General features: G+C 38.0%; 2 protein-coding genes across 5 annotated transcripts in view; one reads left to right on the forward strand and one right to left on the reverse strand.

Annotated features, from left to right (window-relative positions):
• The window catches only part of Nptn (neuroplastin), an 86,600-nt gene that overhangs the window by 65,255 nt on the left and 4,665 nt on the right, over positions 1-16,680 (forward strand). For 2 of the 3 annotated variants that reach the window (XR_013438705.1, XR_013438706.1), the window contains 2 exons: positions 444-518; positions 1,049-3,496. Coding sequence is in view for 1 of the 3 variants with exons in the window: in XM_005316772.5 (XP_005316829.1) it covers positions 444-504 (61 nt within the window). In the remaining 2 variants the exon portion in view is untranslated. The remainder of the gene's footprint in view (positions 1-443; positions 519-1,048; positions 3,497-16,680) is intronic. The other variant, XM_005316772.5, reaches the window with a different exon arrangement.
• Rec114 (REC114 meiotic recombination protein) overlaps positions 1,887-16,680 on the reverse strand; it is a 176,344-nt gene continuing 161,550 nt past the window's right edge. Inside the window, exons 9-11 of one of the 2 annotated variants that reach the window (XM_005316773.5) lie at positions 10,539-10,748; positions 6,318-6,404; positions 1,887-2,334 (exon numbers count right to left, since the gene is read on the reverse strand). In XM_005316773.5, coding sequence (XP_005316830.1) covers positions 2,170-2,334; positions 6,318-6,404; positions 10,539-10,748 — 462 coding nt within the window. In that variant the 3' untranslated portion in view covers positions 1,887-2,169. Of the gene's footprint in view, positions 2,335-5,666; positions 6,405-10,538; positions 10,749-16,680 lie in introns of those variants that run through there. The other variant, XM_078049317.1, reaches the window with a different exon arrangement.

Here is a 16,680-nt window from a genome sequence, read left to right on the forward strand (position 1 = left end):
ACAATTACTGCTATCCAAGAGAGATGGAGCTGCAAGTGTAGGATCAGTCCAAGTCTGGCAATCTATCTTCGAGTTAGGGACTAAGATGTAAGTATTTAGTTAAATGACTGAGGGTACAGAACAGCCAGTTGATGGTTATCTTTTATCAATTGAAAAATAACAGGGGTGCAGTGAAGTAAATGTTACTCTCACTTTTATAGTTCTGAAATATAGTTTAGAAATCAAAGGGCAAGCTGTCTATATGTTGTCTGCCTTGGGAGTCAAAGAATCTATTAATTGAAGTTATGTAGGAACTTTTTATAAGGTATATTGTTACAAACTAATATTGTGCAGTAAAGTTTCTTCTTACACCAGGGATGGCAGTAAGTGAAAGAGTCCCTGTATTTCCATGTGTTTCAAACATTGTTACTAGTTTAACTCATAATGCAATTTTTCCTCCAAAGGAAAACCAACTCTACCAACAATCACAAAGATAAAAACTTGCGCCAGAGAAACACAAATTAAGTACTGCTTATAATGTAAGTATGGCCTTCTAGAAATTTAAAAAAATTATATTCAATTGCATTTTACCTCTGTTGACCTTGTTACAAATTCAATAGTTGGTGTTATGTGGTAAGACCTTTTAAGTTCATTTCAGAGCAGTTGGTTCTGCTGAAACAAGTTCTCTGCTCAATTTAGTGGCAGAAAGGAACATTTTTCAGCTTTTACATAAATTCCATTTCAGAATACATACGATGTTTCAAAATAAATACTTTGCACTACTTGGTTTATATCTTTAAAAAAGAGAAAAAGAGTAAATTGTCACTTTAGGCAAATTGTTCCTAGAGGCCTGTTAGTGCTGCTTTACTTCTGAGGGCAAGGACAGGGACAGTGGCCAAGAAGCAACAGGGCTGGATACCATTCTCTTAGGCACATGGATATCAGAATTTCACACCACATCCCTGAGCATGCTGTTTGAATCAAAATTTATTTTATGTGGGGCTTGGTATAGTCCTGAGGGAGAGTGCATATTCCCTTTAATTTCCAAATACATTTTTTCCCCCCACAGATCTTTAGGTTCCTGAAACTGGTGGCATCATGACCTGCTAAATTTTCTGCTTGGACCTCTTTGGTCTCCCTTTTCAAAGTGAGCAACACCACAATGACCGTCTAAAGCATGCCTTATTTAGCCTCTCCTATAAGGGTGACCTAGCCAGGTACATTTTAAACAGTGCTTCAGTGTAGAAGGTGTAAACTATTTTGGGCTTGATGTGCTGTGAATGTTGCTTTCTTTCCTTTGTTAAAATATTTAAATAGAAATGAAAAGGTCCTCTGAGGACCAGATCGTGCATGCGCCATTTTTTACTTACAGCAGCTGTTCAATTGGCAAAGCTCTAAAATGCACTGCTGCCATCTAGTGATACATTTTTGTAAAGTACTCAAAACCTACAGATATATACAATATATAAATATATATATATATATATTTATATTTTTTGGGGTGGGAGAAATCCAAAATAAAATAAATGCTTGTTTCATGTTTAAAATGCTGATATTCATTCCTTATTGTATGTTGTCAGATGAGGAAATGTGCAGTTATGGTACATAAAGATAGATAATTTATAAATTCTGAAGTCTGTAATTTTAAGGGCTTAACCTACAACTTTAATAAGATGATGGAATAGTCCACTGAAAGGATATAATGAATTGCAGTATATATGTATGATTGCTTTTAAGTGACTATTTTTTCTTCTGTTAAATCATGTAAATTCTTAAATCCTTTTGCACTGATGTATTGAACCTTATTCTTGTATATTTGATCAAGGCAAATTTTATAATTTACCTTTTGTTTTCAATGACCTTGAGATGTTATAGCATGGTGAAACTCTATGCAACTCTAGTTATACTTTTTGGTTTGACACTATTTTTTCACATTGATTAATGGTTGATGGTAGATTTTATAACCTGACCAGGTTCTCATGCAGTACGTAACTATAGATGCATGTACTTGTGTTTTGTGTAATTGTTGAAGTACAGTGATGTATTAAAAAAGTGGATTCACCTGTTTTTAACAATAAAACATTGACAAAAGGTGTTTGGAATAATACTCTTTACTATCTTTAACTTTTTAGGAGAAAGCATTTTTCAATACTTTGGAAGTTCCTTAGGTTTATGCATTTACATAGAACATTAATTTCTTAACCCCGTCAGCTTTTTAAGTTCCTTTTCTACCTCATCCACAAATGCTGGGAAGTTTTGATCCATGAGGCACAAGCGCAGAAAGGGGCCCAACTCTTCCACACCCCAGGCAGACTGTTCATAGACAAGGGGCAGCTCCTCCGATGCCAGGATAGACTGCAGGGATACCAGAAGAATAGTTTATTATAGGAGAAAAAGTAAACCCTGAGTAAAAAAACACACATACCAAAGAATTAGTTGTTAGCTTTACAAAGAGATAGTTCTACTGTTAAATTCACCATTTTGTATTTATAATTTCCTGAATACATAGCAAATAAGATTATATCCTTAAGGAAAGTATTTCAGACATGTTGTTCAAATGATCTGTAAAGTTGAGATCTTGCTAATAAATACTGTGTTGATATTGTGTGGACTGACAAGAAACCTATCAATGGATATAGTTCTCTAGCTTAGTTCATCTTCCCACCACATAGGTGGCCAAATGGGTGGGAATAGTTCATCATGTGGAAGCTAGGTTCTGAAGGGAAGAAAGAAAGGGTACAAACTGAATGCCCAAAGGACACAATTAGCTCACACATGCCATTTTTCAGCTATATAAGGGATTTGATAAATAGTCAAAACAAAATACAGAACATTTCACATCCCCCAATATTCCCTCTTTTTTGTCAAACCCTTAATATAGATAACCACTGATCACCATACCTTATAGTTTTGCCTTTTCTAAAATGGCATATACTCTAAATGAAATCATAGTACGAACAGTACCTGCCTTACTCTGGGTCAGCTTACAAATTTTGTACTTCATGATGATAAATAATGTAATACATGTTAAGTAGAAATTGTACTTCACATTTTGATCTCTACCCAGGCAGTGGTAAGCAGTGAGCTGCAGCTCCCCATCACTCATAGAATCACAAGGGGAAACCACCAACATTCTATAGTGTACAGTAATGTGTTCTGTAGATTAGGTATACTAAATGCATTTTTGACATAGGATATTTTCAATTTACAATGGTTTTCTCAGGATATAACCCCATTGTTAAGTTGAGGAGCATCTGAATGAATCTGTCTTCTTTCACTTAGCATATGCATTTGAGATTATGTTAAGTATATGCAGAGTTTATTTCTTTTTATTGCTAAGTATCTATTGTTTGGATGTACCAGTTTGCTTATGCACTCTCTGATTGAAGACTGGGTTGTTTTGCTTTTTGCAATTATGAATAAAGCTGCTATAAATGTTCATATACAGGTTTTGGTGTGAACACAGGTTTTCATTTCACTTGGGTAAACACCTAGGAGTAGGACTGCTGGTCATATGGTAAGTATATATTTAACTTTGTAAGAAACTGCCAGACTGTTTTCATAGTGGCTATATCATCAGTAGTATTCCTGTTCAATTGTTCCTCATCCATCCAGCACTTGGTGTTGTAAGTTTTTAATTTTAGCTGTTTTAGTAAGTATACAGTGATATCTATTGTGATTTTAATTTGCATTCCCCTAATAACAAATAATATTGAGCATCTTTTCATGTGATTATATTACATTTGTATGTTTTCTCTGGTAATTTGTAGTGTTTTAAAACTAGTTGAGTAGCCAAGCACATTGGCACAGGCCTGTAATCCCAGCCACTCTGGAGGCTGAGGCAAGAGGATTAGAAATTCGAGGCCAGCCTCAACAATTTAGGCCCTAAGCAACTATGTGAGACCCTGTCTCAAAAAGGGGGGCGGGGTGCTGGGGATATGGCTCAGTAGTTAAGTGCTCAGTTAAGTGCTGGGCTCAATTCCTGTACTCTGCCCTACTCCCCTCCCCCCAAAAGAAAACCAGTTGAGTAAATTGCCAGTGTTATTAGGAGAGTTTAAATAAAATCTGACTGTGCTTGATAATTGGAAGATCTGGCAATTCTGAACCCCTGTGGTGATAATGGTGGGCTCCAACTCTGTTGGGAGCTGCTCTTTGATTTAGTTATTGTATTGATTCTTCACATTAATCCTCTGAGGTATGTGGTTTATAATTCCTTTTATATGGATGGCATGATTTAGTGCATAGTGTACAATTGACATTTCTCTAGGAGCTATAATAGAAATTTACTTTGCTAAAATTCATATCAGCTTTTCATTCTACCTAAATTTATATAGAAGAAAATGAAAACAACTTGGAGCCCTATTCACTATTGAGAGCCACTTTTAACATGCCAGTGTATATCCTTCCAAAAGTAGTGATGTGTTTATTACAGAAATGTGGTCATGATGCTGTTTTGTAGTTGTTTGGGGTTTGTTTGCTTTCCTTGTTTCCCTTGTAGTACAAGGGATTAAGCTCTGGAGTGCCCCACTACTGAGCTACATCCCCAGCCTTCTTTTTCTGTTCATTTTTGGTACTGGTGATTGAACCCAAAGGTGCTTTACCACTGAGGAACATTTTTAGCTCCTTTTATTATGAGTGTCACTAAGCTGCCGAGGCTGGCCTCAAAATTGCTGTATTCCCACCTTAAATTTCCTCCATCACTGGGATTACAGGCATGTGCCACTGCTCCCAGCTCCCAGCCCTTTTTTGAGACAAGGTTTCACCTTGCTTTGCTCATGCCTATCTCCTGAGTTGCTGGGATTATACATCAGACTTACAGCCACTTAAAAAAAAAAAAAAATGCCTTGTAGTATCTTTCCCTGTCAGTGATAGGGGCAACATCACTATTATTAATTACATTTTAATCCCACCACTTCAGCTACTCAATATCCTATTACATGAACATTTTGTTGTTCCCAATTTGTTAAAAACAACATAATTTCTATTATAGCTCCTAGAGAAATGTCAATTGTACACTATGCACTAAATAATGCCATCCATATAAAAGGAATTAAACCACATACCTCAGAGGATTAATGTGAAGAATCAATACAATAACTAAATCAAAGAGCCAAAAGTTAGCAGCTCCCAACAGAGCTAGAGCCAATGAACCACATGTATATATTTTTGTGTAGCTGAAATGGAATTATAGGTAATGAAATGTTAAATTGGATATATTTTGCTAAATTGCCTTCTAAAAAGTTTTATCAGTTTACATAGGATCACTTGTCCAAAAGGTTAGAGCAAATTCATAACTGAGTAAGCCCAGCCTCATGCTGTTTCTCATTTGTATATAGTTCTTCTATACTATATAAATAAACTAGGCTACTGATACCTCCTTTGTGAGGACATTACACCCTGCCTCTCTCCTTGACTTTTTGCAGAGTATTATTGGAAACTGTGATTCAACCCCTAACAAGGCCAATATGGACAATGAAGTCTGCCCTGCTGCTGAAAAAATTAGTTTTAAATTTTTGTCACAGTTGTTGGGTTATTAAAAGAAACAGATAAGAAGTCTGTGTCTTTTGGGGGGCAGAGTGCTGGGGACTGAAACTAGGCGTCACATATTGTAAACGCGTATTCTACCACTCAGCTGCACCCCTCAGTCCAAATCTTTTATCCCAAGTTATTTATTTTTTGAATGTCCATTTATTGTGAGTTAGTGGTAAGCCAAATGGAACAAATGCCCATATCTTCTATACCACTGAATATTGAATATTGATGAACTCTATGCAGAATTCTGTGGAAAGCACAAGTTGTTGGTTTGAGCACTTGCTGCCCAGTGCAGCCAAGATGAAGGAGACAGTCTTCAGGGAGCTCCCAGCAGAAAGAACATCAAGCAGTTGTGATTCTGAATGAAGAGGTTTTTGCAGGAGGACACTTTGGTGATAGCAAACTGCAAGAGGTCAGGAACTGTCTGAAAGCAGTCTAGGAAGCTTAAGTGACTCCTACATACCCTTAGCTGAGGTCTGAGCACTCAAGAGTTTGTCCCTTCAGAAACCTCTAGAGATTTAGTTCCACATTCACTTTGATAATTGTTTTAGAACAGTTCCCTTTATTCTTTTTGGGAAAATGGTGATTAAACTTTATATCTGATGTTCAACTCTTTATTTCCTTAGGGCTTTTTTTGCATATGTGCCTTGCTGTCTAATCTCACAGTAGGGGTGGATGACAGTGGCCTGTTTCTGACATTACCTTCTATAATAACGATTTAGGTTTCTGTTGTAGTAAACAGAAATACAAATTCTCAGGGACCATTGCTTTTCATGACAAGAACACAACATAGAAACAGTGTCTACCTGAGCTAATTGCATCACTGAGGTCCTTTCCTCTGCAGTGCCTGTACTGGCTGCCACACACCTCTGCTGTTCCATGTTCTGGTGGGACTAGAATAAAACATGTAGTTAGGAGACTAGACTTAAGACACAGGCCATTGAAGTGGACATACATTCTCTTCAAAAATTCCTAGATATTCCCACTCAATAACTGTTTGTATGTACTCTATATTAGACACTGTGCAATGTGGGGATGGGAGTTAAGGATCAAGCTAGAGATCCTGCACCCTAGTAGCATAAAACCTAGTGAGAACCAAGCAAGGAAGCCTGGTCACCCTGCAGCTCAGCACTGGAAGGGAGGATGTGCTAGTGCTTGTCACAGGAAGGGAAACTGGTGGCTCTGCGGGAATAATGTGAGGAGTCTAGAGGGGCAAGGTCCAGCTGCTGCTCACTCAATGCTTGTCCAGAGACACTTGTGGCAGTTGCTATCTCCAGCCAAGCAGTGTTCTTGCATTAGGTGAGCTAACAATGTGATAGGGGAGGCAGAGAATGCCAGATTCTGTCTTCTGTATGACACCTGCCTGTTGAGAGAAGGTAGAAAATTGGAAGTATCAAAAGAAATGGGGGGACAGAAAGGAAGAAAACAAAACTAGTCAATGTTAAAATGAGCAAAAAGACCAAGGCACTTGATAGAAAGGGCCCATAGACAAACCCTATTTCTCTGTTGAATTTCTTCAGTTTTCTCATTTATAAAAAGAAATTAATATATCTAGTCTTCCAGGTCTAATATTTGAGTTTTCTTAGGATACCTATAAATTCAGCTTGTACACTATTCAAACAACTGAGAACAATGTTACCCAAAATTCTATGCCAAAAACACTGGCCAAGTGGGACTGAAGCCCTTGAGGCTAGTGTGCTCTAGGAAGAGGCAATCCACCCCACCAACTGCAGAGGAAAGGAGGATTCCTTGTGTCCAACTGCTAGCATCCATGGCCACTTTCTTCTGAACTTTTTATGCTAACAAAGGGAGGAAGTTCACATACAAACTTCAGTCCCCCCCTCCTATCTTTCCTACCTTCTATTCTGGGGTGGGCTGGGTTGCCTCAGGAGCCCTCAGAAACACCTGGTTAGGCCGCAATTAACAAAATTACAAGGCTGAGGAAAAGTAAGAACTACAACAGGAGCCAGGAAATGACTCAAGAACTTTTAAATAGACATGGAATTATCCCTATTTGCAAAGAAGGGAACTATTTTAGACTAAAACATATATAGGTACTGGAAAAATGACACCTGGGTGGCCAGAACTTGGCCACACCTTACAACTCTTCAGGTGGACTCTGAGAAAAGGATCATGACACCAAATGTGTACACTAACCATTAGGGGCCCATCTGAGAATTTTTTTGTCATTGGGAAGACAATGTTCTAGGCAGTGCCTCTATGTCTGCAGTCCAGAACTGACCTCTCCTACTTGTCTTCTGCTCTACAGATATTGTGAAGCACCCCAGCCCACCCCAGAATGGAGGTTGGGAAAGACAGGAAGGGGGATTGCAGTTTGCATGTGAACTCTTCCCTTTATTAGCATAAAAAGTCCAGCAGAAAGTGGCCACCAGGGCACCAGCAGTTGGGTACCCAGAACCTTCTCCCTACTTGACCTGGATGCTAATTGGTTCATTTGCAAGGAAAGGCAGATCTGAAAAGGTAACAATACTGGAAATAATAGCAATAATGTAATGTGATTTAGGTTAGGTTTAGCAGGCTCAGTACTCATTCTTTTCTATGCAAAATTTTACTTTCGCCATTCTACAGTTGAGGCCATTCTACAGTTGAGGCTTGGTGGCTTGCAGAGATCACAGAGCTACCAAGAACTAGGGCCAGGATTCTAGCTTCAATCTGTTTGGATTCCAAAGCCTGTGGTCTTTGTACAATATCATGCTCTCTCATCTAGTCAGAACAGCAAGTTACATTATCAGAAGAGTCCCTGAATATAGACCCAAGAAAATACATGAAAGCTTTCTAACCACTTTCAGGGTATTTCTGTGTAGACATTAGGACCAGCATTTAAAATTAGAGAGCTGGAGAATTCATCTGCACTAGCTCACAACTCAGCCTACATGCATTGCCATGGGGTACAACTGCAATTTATCTTGTATTTTAAAATATTTAGATAATTAAGTAGCCTGATGTGTCTTCATTACTTTTATAAGGCATTCCAAATTTAGTTCCCAAACCGTGGATCCTACTGGGTTCCTGCTGCTGCACTCCAGGCATTGGGTAAATTATACATAATCTGAATCTGATGGCCAATGAAAACTGGAAAAAAAAAATCAGTTTGAGGGCAAGGACTCATAAGCAATAAAGGACTTCACAGTAAACCATCCCATCCCATTTGTATGGAGAGCACTCTTAAAGAATATAGCAGGAGCTGATGAGGCACATTGTATGTAATTGGATCCAGTGTCTGTGAGACAAGCTCCAGCATTTTCACAGAGAAGATCAAATGAAGGGAAAGAATTCTAAAACACCAGAATCTGGCAAACCAAACACATTCAGAGGGAAATCAGCCCATGCTTAATGAAAAAAACTTTACAATGTAAATTAATGTTCACCTAAGAGAAATTATGAGTGACAATACAGGCAATGTACATTTATATTCACATCAAAAGGTGAATGAAAAGAAATTTTGTGAACAAACAGCAAAAATGAATTGCTTGGTGAAGGGGAACTAAGGAGATGAAGGGATCGGAAAACCAGACTGTGGAAAATCACTTCTCAAAGTAGAAAACAAAAGCCCAACTTGGAACTGGAAATCCATCTCCAGAGCAGAGGTAGACGCTCATTTTAACATTTGGGGCTGTGCCCAAGAAATGCTGAGATACACACTTTCAAACTTTCTATCTCTAGATCCTTTTGCACTCTCATGATACTGAGGGCTTCACCTCACTTGAGTTATAAATTAAAACTTTACTCACTTAAAACTCATTGGATATTAACATTAAAAACATTTTTATAAAAATAACACTTTTCTAAAAACAAAATGTAAAGATTTCTATAAATTTCTTTACCATCTAGCTCAATAAAAAGTAGCTGGATTCTTCTATCTGCCTTTGCATGCAATCTGCTGTTACATGTCATTTTAGCTCAAGTACTCAAACAAAATCTGACCTTACACACACATGAAGATGGAAGACTGAGTGAGTATTTTAAAACAGCTTTTTCATATAATTGCAGGTATTCTTGATATGATACCCAATCCTAAGTGGTGGTTGTTTAAATGTTTTATGCAACATAAAATCTGAAACCACAGTAATGAACTACTGTTACACTAAAATCCACTGGTCTATCTAGCATTTTGAACAGCTGTTTTATCCACATATAATTTTGTAGCAAATGCACAGGTCATTTGGAAAATATTAGTTCAATGAACTACACAAAACTTCCAAAGGTTGACACATTTCATGATGTCATCTATTTATTAAAAAAAAATGTTCATTAAGCACCCTCAGAAAAGTCACCTGGATTAGGAAAGTGCGAAGCTCATATGGTTTCGACACAAGCTTTCCAAGATTTTAACTTCTACTTGAAAGCTTCCATTTTATCATTGTCAATAAATACTACCAGTTGCTATCCTGTAGTGAGAGGCTCACTTCATTCATTTTGAGAAGGCCTCCATCAAACACCCAAATCTGAATGACCCTTGTGTCAGGGGTACCCTGGTGCAGTGATAAATGCACCACAAAAGAACAGTCAGTGCAGCTCACAATGCAAGTGCCACTCAGGTGCTTTCCTGAAAAAAAAACATGGTTGTTTTTACTGGAGTAACTAGTGAAGAATCTGACTGCTGGCATAGCATGGTGCCACTGCTTGGTTTGTACTGACAGTAGCTGTACTCAGGATGTGTTTGTCCCATCCATGTGGACAGTGAAAATGGCAAACAATGTCTTATTATTATGTAAATAACAACCTGTGAGCTAGGTGAAAGGGCCTCAAGAGGGAGGGGTCCATGGACCACACATTGGGAAGCACTGTTCTGTAGTGACACCCAGAATGCAGCTGAGACTCCCTGTCTCATTTCTAGGATTATAATCACCTACAGTGGTTACTGGCCTTCCAATTTTAAAGTCACTCAACATTAAGTATCTTTGAACTACAAACCCAAAAGGTCTGACAATTCTGTTGAGATTCGGGGGCCCATCCACACATTACACTGCCAGGTTTCCTGCATGGCCAACGCCCAGCATACTTACCCCATGCTGCACTGGGGACCTCTTTGCACAGTCCTTCCCTTGGCTTCCACCTGCCCAAGGGCCAGGTCTTGGCCGGAGCTCTTGAATGATTCCCTCGGGCATCTGAACAGTTACATACTGGGACAGGTTTTGCACACAGTTGCAGCAGTGTTCCAGCGCTTGTTCCTTGGACTCCCCACCAAACTGTATGCGAAACATGCGGCTCTTATTCTGTTTGACAAATCAAAAGTTATCCTGAGAGACCCTTGTCGTATCACTTGATCATGTTTTTTTTTTTTTTTTCTAGGTATCAGGGATTGAACCCAGGGGTGCTGAATCACTGAGCCACATCCCCAGTCCTTTTTTATATTTTATTTAGAGACAGGGTCTCCTGAGTTGCTCAGGGCCTTGCTAAGTTGCTGAGGCTGGCTTTGAACTCATAATCCTCCTGCCTCATTCTCCCAAGATGCTAGGATTTCAGGCGTACACCACTGCACCCCACCTTGAGTTTGATTTATTGTAGGGTCTTCTAGTGAGTGGGTTCCCTTTGCCTGGAAAGGGCAGAGCAGCACATGTGGAAGCATTAATCCTTGCTTGTTAGTGGAGGTACAGAGAAATCAAAAATTTGTTTCCTTCTCCCTCTGGAAGTTACTTCTCATACTGAAATTCATTTCCCTTAGGGAACTAATACCAGCAAAAATGGAGAAGTCTGTACATAAAGACAAGAAAGGTCACTATAGTGGCTGCAGTGGAAGATCAATGCTTTGTCTTGCTTTGGAATACAAAATTTAGAGCTTCAAATTCCTTAAATGGAGAATCAGGATAATGCTGTATAATCTGGCTCAACAAAAAAATTTCTGAACTGAAAAAATGAAAGCACAAACCTGGTAGATGCCACATTAAACAAGGCAGTGAATTTAACTAGTACTGGAGAAGAGGGTACAGGCAAATGCTGACAGCAAATGTCATAAATAATCTCTAGTGCCTTTATTCCTTAGGAGGCCAGACCACCACACAAGTCACACAGGGACTGGGGTCTTTAATTTGGTATGAGTTACAACCCTTGGCAAATTAGCAAATAGTTATGTCCCTTTGCTAATTTGCCAAGGGATGTAACTCATACAACAAATTAAAGACCCTAGTCCCTGTGTGAACAGATGCCATTAAAATTTTAGTAAAATCTGCCAACTACAAAGTTATTTGATTGTAAGTTTAAAAAACAGACCCAAACTGTAACATAACACAGAATCATTAGTTTAATAGTAGTATCCTCTTTCTAGTCTAATATTCTGCCTAGTGTAGATGAGTCAACTTGGATAAAAGCTACCCCAAACAGGACTGTATTTGTTAAGTTTCTTCTGTAAAGAAATGCAGGTGCCAATATCAACATAGTGACAGTCCTTTTCACTTAGTGAATATATAAACCACATTGCTACTACGAAAACATTTCTAATTAAGCCACTGAAATCCTGAAAGTTTCTATCAGCAAATAGTCCCTGATTTTCCTATTCACAATTTATACTATTTCAGTACATTCATCAAGGGGCTAGGGGTGTAGCTTAGTGGTGTAGAATTGCCTAACATGAAGAGATCCTAGATTCAATTCCCAGGACTTCACAAATAATTTAAAAATCCATTAAGCAAAGCCATGTGTTTAGGTTCTGGGGCACTTGGCATGACTCAGAAATGGTAAGGTGTCACAGAAGAATAGATGTCCCTACCCCTTTTTATTGATAATGTTGGCTTCTTTTGGAAAGTTTGAATTTTTTTCCTTGCATGTAAAAGTAATCTATTATCATTACCCCCTTTGATACTGAAAAAACTATGAAAAAAGAAATATTCTCATATGCATGCACATGTTTTATATAAATATAATAACAAAATTGTACATAAATATGTGAAAATATATAATACATAATATATAGGTTATATATATTGTGTACGTATATTTTAAGCCACACTGCTGTTCTGTAACCTAATTTTTTATTTAACAATAAGTATGTAAAAATAGAAGTGTACCTCATTACTTTGAAAGGCTGAAGAGTATTTCTTTATTTAACTGGCCCCCTACTGACAAACATTTAGGTTATTTCCACCCTTTTTTCCTATTATAAACCAAAAGCTTTGAGTTAAGCACACTTATACATACATCTTTGTATATAAATGCCTAAAAGCAGACTTGCTGGGTCACAGAATATGTGTATTTCATAGTTTGGTACATAATGCCACACTGCCCTGTAGCAAGAGAGGATCAATTTATTCCCACTAAAAGTATATACCCATTTCCCTGAACCCTCCAACACTGGAGATTCTTATTCCTTTTAACTTTAACCAACATGGATGATAAAAATTTTGTTTCTTTGATTACAAGTGAGGTTGAATTATCCTCTTCCCCCCCCCTCCCCTCCCCCTCCCTCTCCTCCCTCCCTCTCTGGTTTTGGGGATTAAACCCAGGGACACTCTACCACTTTTTTGTTTTTTATTTTGACTGAGTTGCTGAAGCTGGCCTTGAACTTTCCATCTTTCTGCCTTAGCCTCCCAAATAACTGGGATTATAGGCGTGAGCCACCATGCCCAATGAGGCTGAACATTTTTCTTACACTTACTGGTCATTCGTATTTTTTTCTTTTGTGTATTGCCTGTTCAATACCCTTAGCCAGTTTTCTCTTGGATGAATAATCCCCAAATTATGAAGAGTAATTAAAAGCTAACTTTCCCTGAGGAAGGGAAAAGAACTGATAAGAGAATTATACTTTCAGCTTGTAGTAATATCTGTTTGCTTTTATTATTAATATCTATTAGGATTTTATAATTGTCTAATTAACCTTTTGAGTAACAACACATCAAAACTTGTACTTCATAGCCAGCTGAAAAGCTTGTATGCACATGCAGACAGATACTAATTATAAACAGAATAAAAAATCTGAGACCAATTATGTAAGTCTAGAGGCAACTACATGTGAATGCACTAAGAATCAGTTTGGTAGGGCTGGGGTGTAGCTCAGTGGTAGAGCCCTCCTAGCAAGCATGAGGCCCAACACCCTCTACTACCACCACCAAAAAAAAAAAAAAAAAAGAGAAAGAAAGGAAGCAAGGGAGGGAGGGAGGGAGCAAGATTCCAGGCAGGAAGTATCAGTTTGGATAGTTAAGGTTGCTTTGGAGTGTACTTCCAAAAAGGTAGGAGGTTATATATCTGATGGTCTTGTTCCATGTTTGCTTCTATAAAATTCTCAGAATTTCAGCTTATCTGAAGCCAGAAATACGCCTGTCAATGCATGTGGACCCAAGATTAAAGCCAATGTACATCAGAAAAAAAATCTGAAAACAAGTTATATCTTCATCATACATCCTTAATGTCATGGGGTATCACAATGGATAACCAAAGGACTGCTTGGCTTGAAGAGATGTTTTTTGTAATACTAATACTTAAAAGACAGAAAGAACAATTTGCTTCGAAATGAATTATACCCACAGTCATGAAGTGCCCCAAATTTCCAGTTTCGATTATCTAAGGAGGTCAGCTCATAATTACTGTATTTTAAGTTGTGGTTTACATGATAAGTTGTATTCACCCTACTACCAAATACTTAATTTCAAGTTATAAGAACTTATAGAAAATGCCATTTTGCACAGACTTCTTTTTTAATATTTAGTTAGTTGTAGTTGGACACAATATTTTTATTTATTTATTTTTTATGTGGTGCTGAGGATCGAACCCAGGGCCTCACACATGCTAGGCGACCGCTCTACTGCTGAGCCACAACCCCAGCCTTGAGGAAACAAAAGTTAAGGACAAATGCCAATCTCTTTTACACTTAACTACATGTACAAGAAAACCAAGACTTCAATTTAAGGAAGGAGCAAGCCCCTATGTGCTGCTGCAGGCATGCTTTATCTACAGCCTCTGTAGCAGATGGCTGACAGGCATCAGGCACCTGGGATACAGGTAGCACCCAGGTAGCACTACATCACAGAACAGCAAGGGAGATATCAGAGGTCTCAAACTCAGGGGCTTTTCTACTGGTTTCAGATTCATCACCTAGATCTGTAACGTCTCCAGCACCACCAGGATACCCAAATAGAAATTTTCTTCATCACTAATGGTGACTTCCTAAACTACAGAAAATACATGGCAAAGTACCAATAAAGGACTTAACCAGTGCTATGGCTTGGATATGGTTTGAATGAGTCCCCCAAGAGATCATGTGTTGAAATTTAGTCCCCACCACAAGGCATTGAGAGGGTGGACATTCAATCTGACTGCTCTTTAAAGGTGTGTTTTGGGAAGTGATTAGGATTAGATAAATTCATGAGGGCAGAGCCCTAGGATTGAATTCTTTACAAGAAGAGGAAGAGAGGCTAGACAGTGTGTGCTCCCTGGGTCTTGCTATGTAATGCCCTGTGCCATTTCAGGATTCTGACAGCAAGAGGACCATCACCAGATGTGGTCTTAGACCCTCAGAACTGTTAGTTAACTAAAGTAATATAAAATGGACTTAATAAGACCAGAGGATGAACTTGAGTATTTTCTTTACTTTGAAACATATCCTCAAAGCCTAGGACAGACAAAATCATCAAAAAATTCTTCAATGGCCACTAGGGGAGAGAAGTAAAAGAGAACAGTAGCTTAGGTTCACTCCTTTGAGCCCAAAGTGCCCTTCAGATAAAGAATTATATGTCTACCATTAGCTGATAAGCCAGGATCTATTTGCTCAGAATTGCTAAAAAAAAAAAAAAAAAAAGCAGCCATAATTTACTCAATCTGTGATTTCAACCTCCCTTAAAAGACATAATTTATTCAAATCTATGAATGCTAATCCAGAGAGAAAAGAAATATAATGTGTATTACCTACAGAATTTAAGTTTTATTAAACTTCTGTTAAAAGAATGAAATTTTGCTTCCAACATCCGTCCATTTTAACAATAGTGTGTGCTACATAATACTTAGTAACTAAAAGTTATCCAAGGCAAAAAGCACCAAAAATACTCCTTGACAGGTAAGGGGAAAAGAAGCATCTGATAATGTTTTTGTTTTGTTTTGTTTTTACAATACCTTTGTTTTATTTATTCATTTTTATGTGGTGCTGAGGACCAAACCCAGGGCCTTGCACGTGCTAGGCAAGTGGTCTACTGCTGAGCCACAACCCCAGCGCCGCCCCTCTCCCCCTGCAGCTGATGGTTTAATATTATTATATGACATCAAGTCAATAGATCAAAGGTAGGAAAAACAATATCATCTTGATAGACTCAAAAAGCATTTGCTAAAATTTAATATGTAATATTGAAAAAGTATTAGCAAATAAACTATTATTGAAAGAACATCTCCCTTACATAGTAAAGAATATACAATCAACAGCTAGAGTTGTACTTAATGTTTAATACTACTTCCTGAAGCCGGGTGCGATAGCACACACCTAAAATCCCAGAGACTTGAGAGGCTGAGGCAGGAGAATCCCAAGTTTAAGGTCAGCTTCAACAACTTAGCAAGACCCCGTCTCAAAAATAAAAAGGGCTGGGGATGTAGCTCAGTGGTAGAGCACCCCTGGGCTCAATATCCAGGATATATATCTTATATATATAACCTCAAAGCCTAGGACAGACAAAATCATCAAAAAATTCTTAAGGTCAGCTTCAACAACTTATGTATGTTTACTTATGTTCTTTATCTCAAAAGATATATATCTTTTTGAGATAAGGAACATAAGCCAAAGGTTACCAACCTTAATTTTTTTTTATACTAGGGATTGAACCCTGGGTGTTTTACCAGTGAGCCACACCTCTAGCCCTTTTTATTCTCTACTTTGATACAGGGTCTCACTAAATTGCTTTGGGCTTTGCTAAGTTGTTGAGGCTGGTCTTGAACGTTCAATCCTCCTGCCTCAGGCTCCAGAGTCTCTAGTTGTTCCCCATTCCAGCCTTAAATATTTTAAAATATCTAAATGTGATATATACTCAACTATATTAAAACATACAGCTATGCAGATTACTCTATATACATAGTATCTAAATACTTTAAGAATTAAAGCAAAAAAAGTAGATGATTCTCAGAAGTACAGATTCTAACAATGTTCACTCTCATTAGGAATCAAAGAAATGCAAATTAAAGGAATATGCTCATTTCTACTTCAAATTAGAATCTAGTTGGTAAATTTAAATTATATCA

This window comes from Ictidomys tridecemlineatus, chromosome 5, assembly GCF_052094955.1.
Source record: "Ictidomys tridecemlineatus isolate mIctTri1 chromosome 5, mIctTri1.hap1, whole genome shotgun sequence".
Classification (NCBI taxonomy): Eukaryota; Metazoa; Chordata; class Mammalia; order Rodentia; family Sciuridae; genus Ictidomys; species Ictidomys tridecemlineatus.